This window comes from Limulus polyphemus, unplaced genomic scaffold (genome assembly GCF_000517525.1).
Source record: "Limulus polyphemus unplaced genomic scaffold, Limulus_polyphemus-2.1.2 Scaffold64, whole genome shotgun sequence".
Lineage (NCBI taxonomy): Eukaryota > Metazoa > Arthropoda > Merostomata > Xiphosura > Limulidae > Limulus > Limulus polyphemus.
In genome coordinates, this window is record NW_013665674.1 from 565785 (window position 1) to 575782 (window position 9998).

The following is a 9998-nucleotide window of genomic DNA, read 5'->3' on the forward strand; positions in this document are numbered from 1 at the left end:
CTTCCATCTAGCTGCTCTGCAACAATAACCCAATCTGTGGAGAATCCGTTGAACAGAATTCGGGCTCATCCCACCAACTTTGGCCACTTCTGCAGTCGTTAATCTGGGATCCTATTTCGATGCACCTCTTGACAGCCCTTTTTGTCCTCTCCGATGTACCAGGACGACCGGGATGCTGCTCAGTTGTTTCCTTGCCATGTTTCCTGAACTGCACGATGATTCTGTTGACTGTCGAAAGCGGGATTCCCAAATTTTGCGAAATTTGCCGCTGACTTATTCCATCATCTGCTTGACTAACTATCCTTCCTCTAACAAAATCTGACAATTCGAGAGAACCTTGAGTTCTAGGCGGACCGTTTTCATTTATATAGTGCTCAGTGAACACAAATTAGTTAGCATAAATCAGTTAAATGACGAAAAATTAGGTGTCTATTTAATTGTGACCACTCAGTGTATATTGCGAATATTTGTTTACGGTCCGTTCTTCTCATGAATACAGCAATGAGTCTTTAAGGATTAGAATAGAACCTTATATTTATTTTTACCATAAGTAGTGTGTAAACTATATCGAATCTTTATTTAATTTCTGTAGTGCATATTGGCTTATAGAAGGCATATTACATACTATAGAAGATTTCTTTAAGCTTTGTACTGTCAGTTTCAGTTTGTATTTTAGTGAACGTGTGTGTGTGAAATAAGAAATACAATGTGGCGTCATCTATTGATCGGTGACACAAACAAAAATCCATAAAAACATTTCACACTTTGGGTATTCAAGATCCAGATAATTAGAAAAATAACTGTGGTATGTACAACAAACATTTCTTTATAATAGAACACAACTTTAAATAAAAGTACTCTCCTAACAACAAGAACACGACTTTCATTAGGACTGTACATGAGGGTTTGATTATATCTTTTCTGATGTAATTTTTAAATATAGTACTGAGAAACTGGAGTTCAAAAAAAAACTTCTTTTTTTTCAATTTATGAACATTTTTAGCTTTGTACAGTGAACCATTTTAATGCAATGAGTTGCGTATGACAAAAGAGCACTTTTTCCCGTGCAGTACTTCCCAGAAAAAAAGAAAAATCTTTTTTTAGAAAATGTTCACTTTTTCTGGATTCTTTTCAATGAGGTATAAATACTACAATTAGTAATTACTGGCACAAACATCCGTCCGTAGGGCGGCGTTTCTGCTAGTATTAATAAATATCAAACCGTTCAGTTTTACAAAAACAAAACTAAGAGACCATGCATGTAGCATGTTTTATTCAAAGACTATACGTATACTGGTGTTAAAGACTTGTCAGACACACGAAGTGTAATTACAAAGTAAAAGCCAGACGTCTTGGCAGCAACTGTCGTCTTTTTTCTTCCCCTCACTGGCATGCAGATATTCAAGATTACTCGTATAAAACTAGTATCATCCTCCAGACACGATAATAAATAAGTAATTTTGTTTATTTTTTGTCAGAATAAAGACTGGAAATATTTATCTGTAATAGTATTTCGCCACATACTATGCCAACATCTACAACTGCGCGGTGTACGTCGACGTACGTCGAATGCAACAGTCTCGAGCAATGCAACACTATATAATACTAGTATTTTTACTTGCCTCAGTGATTGATGCTCAGATTATGGCCTCCAGGAATATTTGATTTTACGGCAAAATATAATAACTAATTCCAAAGAAATGACCCTGCTATCCAAAAAAAGAAAAAAAACTAAGCGTTAAGCTTACAGAGGGCCCAGCATTCAAAGATAGGTAGTGGTAGAAAAAAATATATAACGTATGTGCGTGTACAGAATGTGAATTACAAGCATATGTGCTGGTGTATAACTTATATGGTGTTTTAAGATGTCTTTTACTCATACAATTACCTTAAAGTTATATAAGAATTCCAAGAATATGCGGCATTGATGCTACTAATTTATTCTCGTGAATTATTCAGCCAACAAGCTGTTTTAAATACTAAGATCGGTCTTCATATTTATTTTTATCATTTGATTTACTACTTGTCATTGACTTCTACCCTTCATCAGTAACCCTGGACAACGGCATGTTGGAAGTATAAGACTAGACTTCGTATAATGATGGAGTGTATATTATATGTATGGTGTCTTGAGATTTCTTCTACTCACACAGTGATTCTATGTTTATAAAGGAATTTCAAGAATATGGATTAAAATACTAGGGTTACTGATGAGAGTTGGAATTCCTTGAAACCTATATAACTCAGTGGCAGGTAGTAAATCGCATCACGATATTAAAAACATCTGTTTATAATTTAAAATTTTTATTATGATACAAGTTTTTCCATTTTTGATTTAACAGCAGTGCAGCGGTCGGCCTGCCATGGCGTGATGGACAGTCTTCGACTCACAATCTGCAGGTCGCGATCGCAACCCGTCTCTGAACATTCTCGCCCTGTCAACTGTGGGGGCGTTTTAAATTGGTGGTCAATCCCATTTTGATTGTCAATAAATAGCCCAAATCGCACCTTCATTCTAGGTAATCTAGTCTATCACTTCAAAATTAGGGACGACTAGCGCAGATAGCCTAAACAAATTACAGCAGTCTCTGTGTTACTTTTCATACAGATTCTATTGGTAGGATTAAGTATTTGCTCTGTTGGCTGAGGTTAATCTAATTTCTGTGTAGTATATATTATATTTTATACACATCGTTATGTTAATTATGTTTCACTTAAACTTCATATTTCAAATGGAAAAATTATTAAATTCTCTGTGTTGGAGAAAAGAAAATTTGAATTTTGTGCATATAAATTTAGATACCCCAGGTTGCTCGGCAGCAAATCTGAAGGTTTGTAACACTAAAAATCGCGATGGGCAAGGGCGCAAATAATCCATTGTGTAGCTTTGTGCTTTATAAGATACAAATAAATTTTTGTTTTGTTTCTGAGCGCAGAGCTACACAATGGATAATTGCGCCCAAATCCGAAATCCAACCCCGGATTTTAGTATTGTAAGTTCGAAAATATATTGCTAACCCACCGGAGGAACCAAGCAAACAAAATATAAATGTGGAATGAACTTTTATTTATTTTTGATCTTGGTTACATTTTATTCAGTTGAAATTTTTCCCCCTAAACTGGTAACTTACTAGATTATTTAGTGAGAGGAATTTCGTTTATTTTAAACCCAGATTCAAAATACTGACAATATTATCAAATATTTTTAAGGACTTTGTTTGATGAGCCTAATCAGTGAAATATTGCAATGGTTTAGAATGGGGGGGGGGGAGAGTTTGTTACCATGCGAAATCTCAACAAGGGCTTAATAACGTTAAACGTTTTCGTAAGTATATTCCTTAATCAAATTTAGGAGAAAGTAAATTTGTAAACATATAAAGGATTTTCATTTTCTTTTCACTATTTCAGTGGGAAAAGTTGCGAATCTCTCCAGTAGAACGACGAAAAATCTTGTGTTCCATCACTTTTCATGCCATCGCCATTACCTGCGTCGTATGGTCCCTCTATGTTCTTTTAGATCGCACTGCAGAAGAAATGAAATCTGGTGCTCTTGAGTGGCCTTTCTGGACCAAGTTACTCGTTGTAGTCATTGGCTTTACGGGTGGTGTTCTTTTTATGTATGTACAGTGTAAAATGTACGCACAGCTCTTTCAGCGGTGGCGGTCGTACAATCGCGTCATTTTGGTTCGAAATGCTCCCGAAAAGCAGATAATTTCTACTGGTTTACTATCTTTGAAGGGAGAGGATGTCGAAAGCACAGCAATGATAGACGAGGAGCATTCGAATGAAGTGTCACCGGTTGAGGAATTTCACAGCTGTAACAGCGGTAGCAGTAGTGCTTTAACAGTCAATGAGAGAGAAGTAGAGGATGTGTGTACCAATGATGTAACAAGTAACGTGTCAACAAACGACGAAGATCCTCTTATCGTTGCAGTAGTTGCAGATGGAAATGAGAGTTGCGATACGTGGGGGGCTGAAGACAAGGAAAGTGTGTGACTCAATCATTTACTTTGTGAATAACTGATGCGTGATATAATCATTCTTTAATGGATGTACTTTTACAGCTTTGAATATTTTTTGTTTTTGCTGGTTATAATCAAACTGTATAGCTCAAAATATGGTGTATTTCTTCTGACTTAAAATCGTGAAAACCAGTGATTTTCAAACTTTTCAGGCTTGCGTACCATTTTTCGTTTAAACTTTTTTTTTTTTGAAGTACAAATAAGTTCTAAGTAAAACAAAAACAAAAAATCTAAGAGCCAAAACTAATATTTTAAAGCCTTCCCCATTAATGGGAAGGGCGTGATTGTGGTGAGATTGTTGTCAATTTGAAGGGAAGAAAACACTATGCAGGCGTAAGGCGAGGATAGAAGTGAGGAGGGTTAGTGTGTTTATGTACATGGGAAGTTCAAATTGGGATTATTACAAGTTTTGTAACTTCAGTATTATTTTTTAGCGTACCACCTACATTATCTCTACGTACCACTAGTAGCACGCATACCACAGTTTGAGAATCATTGATGTAGACCTTCTAATTCCGTATCATCCAGTACTATAATTAACAAGGTAAGTACGTCAGGTATATACTTATAATTGAAGTTATGAAGTGACGAGCGTATTGTATTTATTCTGGAGGTGAGGCAGTAATAATGTCTAAAGTATAGCCAAGAAGTAAATAGAGCGACCAAACATTTTATTGTAATGTGATAATTTTCACATGGAATGTTATATTCATCTAGGTATGGCGTTTTTAATTTATGTACTAGAAATTTAGAATCTTCTAATCGTCTTCAGTTTACTCTCTGGCTTTCAATGAGCTACTGAACTATTCGGTGATGTCCATTGCAACTTGTAGATTATACTGTTCATCAATTTTAATTCTCTATTTACCATTACTAATCGTATTTACATTTTAATTCTAGTCAAGATACCTTCGTCTTTCCCAATTCAACGATAATCATTTTTAAAAAATCAGTTGTTGAGCATTTTGGCACATCAAAATGAGTAAATGATACAAAAATAATGTATCGACAGTCCTCACAAGCTTTTAAAATTTTAGTTGTCAAGTTTCTTATATTTCTTTGTCTGTATTAATATTGCAATATTATTGTTTTATCGGAAATTTTTTAAGTTATAAAAACTGCTTTTATATGAAATAAATTGAATAGTTCAGTTGTGCGTAACGCGTCATATTTATTTGTAACTGTACTTCATTAATTGAAATATACAAGTGTAGGTTATAAACCATATTTTAGGCATGTATTAATAACCATAATCGTCATGTCTTGAAATTCTTCCGTTATATGTAATCTTTATTTTGCAGTTGACTATAAGAACCCGTAATTTTGTATTTGATTTATTTGTACGTATTAAGTGGTGATGGTTTAAATGTTTATATATATTTCAGATATAATAGTTTTGTATTACAAGTCTTTTTTTGTGTGTTAGATCCGTTTCGAGGAAAATGAAGTGTTTTTTTAAAATAATATTCAAAAAATATATTTTAGAAGTGCATCCAAAATACATATGTGTTTGCACTGGACAAATACAATAAGTCTTCCCCATATGCTAAATGTAAGACAAGAATTAAATAAAACATATTTCAAAAGACTAATTATGGCCAGTTTCTTCAATGCGCGAGATATCGGTGAAAATGGTGAAATATGCCAATAACAGTTAATACGTTAATATTCCATCTAAGAGAAAATTCACAATTATTTGTAAAATTGATTAATAATTTGTTACTCTGTTGATTAAAATAATACTATTATCAAAATAATGAGGATTCGCATTTTTAGGATTATATGATATTACTAATTGGACTTTATAGACATTTTTGACTTACGCTGAGTTTCTGTATAAATCTGTACAGGTGCGTTCTATTTTTGTAAGAAACGTTTGCAAGATATTAAACAATGACCGAGTAATTTAAAAGTTATGAGATTAAACTAAGTTGAATATTGCTCACTAGATGGCAGCACTATATAGTTATTTTAAAAATCGCGTATTACTTTTTTAAATCTCGAGAAAATATATTCAAAACACCAAATGAGCCATCAGTGAACACTTGTTTCTATAAAAAGAGTTAACAATTACATTAACATGAATAAAGACCTTCACATAACTAACTTCCTGGTCACACCACGAGTGGTTCAACCAAAAAGTTTTAACAGTCAAGATACCACAGCACAACTACTTATCATACAAATAACCATAACAGAAATACAAGAAGCACTGAAAGAAAAGCACAAAATAAGGCCCCGCGCTAAGACAGAATACAATACATACTAATCAAAGAGCCCTATGCAATTGTACGAGCATCTAACGGCAATATTCAATCAAATCAGACTACATACGAGTAGATATTTTAATATTTCTGAAAGAAGGAAAGTCGGCCAATAGACCAGAAAACTACAGACTAATCAGCCTAACCAGTTTTATTGGCAAATTTATAGAGAAAATCATCCGTTTCATACTATTTGCATATCTCAAACTGGCATCAAAGTTATCAGAAATACAAAATGGTTTCCGAAAATCAGGACAAACTACAGACCATTTAGTACGACTCTCAGAAACCACAATAAACGGTTTTAATCGGAATTAATGCACTGTCGCCTACTTTCTCGATGTTGAGAAAGTCTTCGACAGTGAATGGCAACAACGGGTTAAAATTTCAATATCCCAAATGAAACTACCACAAGATATTATTCGATGGCTTTCCAACTTTGAAGATAACAGAAAAGCTAGGATAAATATATCGGGCACCTTCTCGGATTATTTAACTGCAGAAGCAGGTGTCTCGCAAGAATGGACAGTTAGTTCTATACTTTTCATTATGTATGTGAGTGAAATTCCTCTGTTATATCTAAATTCCTGTTTCTGTTCCCAGTTTGCGGATGATGTGGCGATATGGAAGAGTTTCTACACTCCAACCATTGCCGCGACTAAACGAAATAGTAAACTACTGTAACACTTGGAGAATCAAAATAAATTATCCAAAAACAAAAAAAATGTTATTTACAAAATCGATTAAAAAGAGTAGACATCTCCCAAAATTATATCTCAACGGAACACTTCTCCATGTAATCACATCAGCCAAATTCCCAGGTCTAATATGTGGTTCAAAACTGAATTGGACCAAACATATAATGAAATCACAAATAAAATATGGCAAAGAGCTAATTATGTACGACGTGTGACTGGCAACAGCAAGGACACAACAACTGAAAACATATTAAATATATACATATATATATGTATAACCTATTAGCAGAGTACCCGTCGTTGCTCGAACGAAAAAAGTTTTAATTATCCTGAGTTGTTTTGATTAAATCAACCATATTTCTTTACCTAACTAAATGTTTTGATTAAAATCAATAAAAATAACAATGTCCGAGAAGAATAAAAATTTGCTAAAGCTAGTTTAATAAAAGCAAAACCGGGTACATTGCTCCTGCTTTTTTGCATGACATTTCAAGCTTCCAAAACAAAAGTCCCTATCTTCTGGTGTTCAGATTTCTGCTTTGTGGTCAACTGTCGTTTGCAGTGTATTCTCACTGGATTATGGTTCCATTTAATGAAGAATTGATTTAAATTCTTCTCGTTGCAACACAACGTAAATGAAAATTTGCAGATACCAAACGTTTTTGTAAAATCATCGTATAGCTGATTCTTGCGAGTTCACACAAGCAAAACAAAAGATATGGGTGAAGCAAGCCTATTTAATTGAAGAAGTGTGTGCGCATGTTCGACAGAAAGCACTAGCCTTTTTCAGTTAAGGAGAGTTAGAGGGTAAACATTTATGTGTAGAAGAAAGAGAATGGGAGAGAACGAGCACAAATGAAGGCTCCACGAAATTTTTAAATCGTTTTAACAGATAATTGATCATGGATAGAATGACTAGGAGAAGTCTTCACACAAAGAAGAAACGTAAATGGTAGCCCTCTTGATCATGCATTACCCCCCGAAAAAAATATGGCCATTTCAACCAGTTGGTCGTTCTTTTTGCTAAAAAAATGTTATATTAATCACTTTGGCCTCAATTTGCGGTCTGCGAGGCTGCCGCCACATAGGTCATGTAACTTCCCGCACAAAGTTGTATCTGTACCCCGAGTTTGGAGTCTTTAGCTTCAAAGATGTGGCCGTACATAAGGAACAGACCCACAGAGAGAGAGACACACACACATTTGCCCTGCATGGTTAAATAAATGTAGTTAAAACACAAACTACAGAAAATACAAAACTCAATAACCACTAAAGCATACAAAGTTCCCAGAAACATTTCTACACAACTAAGCAAACATTCTTATGCCGTCAGACGAACTTCTTAATAAATCAATATATTACTTCAGGAAACATTTGAACAAAGATGCTTCATTAAATACCTTGAAAACTATCATGCATGATGATCATAGACATAAGTACTTCTCTCTACTAAACTTAGTAAACTCGTTATGTAACCTACGGCTACCTACTACTGATCAAACCAGTAGCTAGATATAGTGTTAAATTTATTTTGAAAAGGTATTTATGTAAAAATAAACTTGGTACCATATATCGGCAACTATGTAACTGCTTGTGAGAACAAGACTATATATATAAACGATAAAAAGCGAAATATTTGCTTGAAAAACAGAAAAAAAATCAATGTTTTACAATCATGGACATGGCCCATAAACGGCCACTCGTGTGTGCAAAAACCTATGGACAATCGTAGTGCGCATGCAGTGGCTGCATGTTGTAAAAATAGATTTTCCTTGCTACTGGATATAGTGGAGAAAAGTATAGGCTTTATCGAACAGAACCAAGCAATCAAACGACAGCCAAAGAGGAAGGTAGTGGTCCAGTGTGTACCTGATCCTTCCGGGTTTTTTGACCAAATAGCAACCACAGAGAAACACTAAATCCTGAGAATTATTACATATCCTTTATGCTAATAATTAGTTTTACAAATCAGCATTCTTGCTTGACTTGAAAATGAAACTACCAACAAAGTATTTGGTAAAGTTGATTTGTAAAGTCTGCATAGAATGCAGAATTTTTTAAAGTGTTTCTATCCGTAAAGACTAAACGGCGCCAATGTATAGGTTTATATTAACTAAATTTTTAATTAACAAAACAATGGGAGAAGTATGCTAATCTGTTTGTGGAAAAAATTCCCCAAAAAACAAGTGTGCTTTTAACCTTTGAACCACATTGTGGTATAACGTTATGCTGTTCAGTTTGTTACGAAACACTTGTTTGTTATAGTTTCAAATAAACTGATGTTTAATTCATTATTTTGTAATACTGCGCGTGTACCAACCAGTGAAAGGTTATTATCTCTAACACAACGTGCGGTTTCATTTATAAGCCACGCCCACATTTTACAATATATGTATATGAAAAGAACTAAGACTACTTGTGCATCTAATAAACTTAGAGAAAGACATCTGTTATCTAACATTAGCCAGAAAATGACACATTACATGCTCGTCTCCTTGATGTGCCTCTTACTGACCATCAGCCACGTGTGTAAGTTATTATTTTAGTTATTAAAACATGTATAGAAATATATCGTTTAATGGCTTAATAATGCTTACTTCAGATAATTATTTTATTTGAAGAATTATCTGATTGGTAGATTAAAGGAAAGAGTGAATGTTATTGATGACCTGAAACTGCTCATCACATTATCAGAAACCAACTAAAACAAAGGGTTAGAAATTAATTTAAATGACTTGAGATAATTTTGAATGTGTTATCCGTTATAAACATTAGCAAAAGGTCAGGTTGTACTTGCCTCGTTAATGGTAATGTGCTCTAAGTAGGCTTACCAACCCTCCCGGATTCGCCGGGAGCCTCCTGGAATCGCACATATTTCCCGGCTCCCGGAATGCTTAACAAATCTTCCGGATTCACTAAAAAAAAAAAAAACTAACGTAACGAAAGAACTCCTTCCTAATAACTTCGTCGCGTCGTCGTCGAAGTAAAGTAAGCGTCTTTACGTTTAGTACTAC

General features: G+C 34.3%; 1 protein-coding gene across 1 annotated transcript in view; it reads left to right on the top strand.

The window, feature by feature from the left end:
• LOC106464962 (E3 ubiquitin-protein ligase MARCH8-like) overlaps positions 1 to 5614 on the top strand; it is a 27515-nt gene extending 21901 nt beyond the window's left edge. The window contains exon 3 of the mRNA XM_013925140.2: positions 3409 to 5614. Coding sequence (XP_013780594.1) covers positions 3409 to 3996 — 588 coding nt within the window. The 3' untranslated portion in view covers positions 3997 to 5614. The remainder of the gene's footprint in view (positions 1 to 3408) is intronic.
• The last annotated feature ends 4384 nt before the right edge of the window (positions 5615 to 9998 follow it).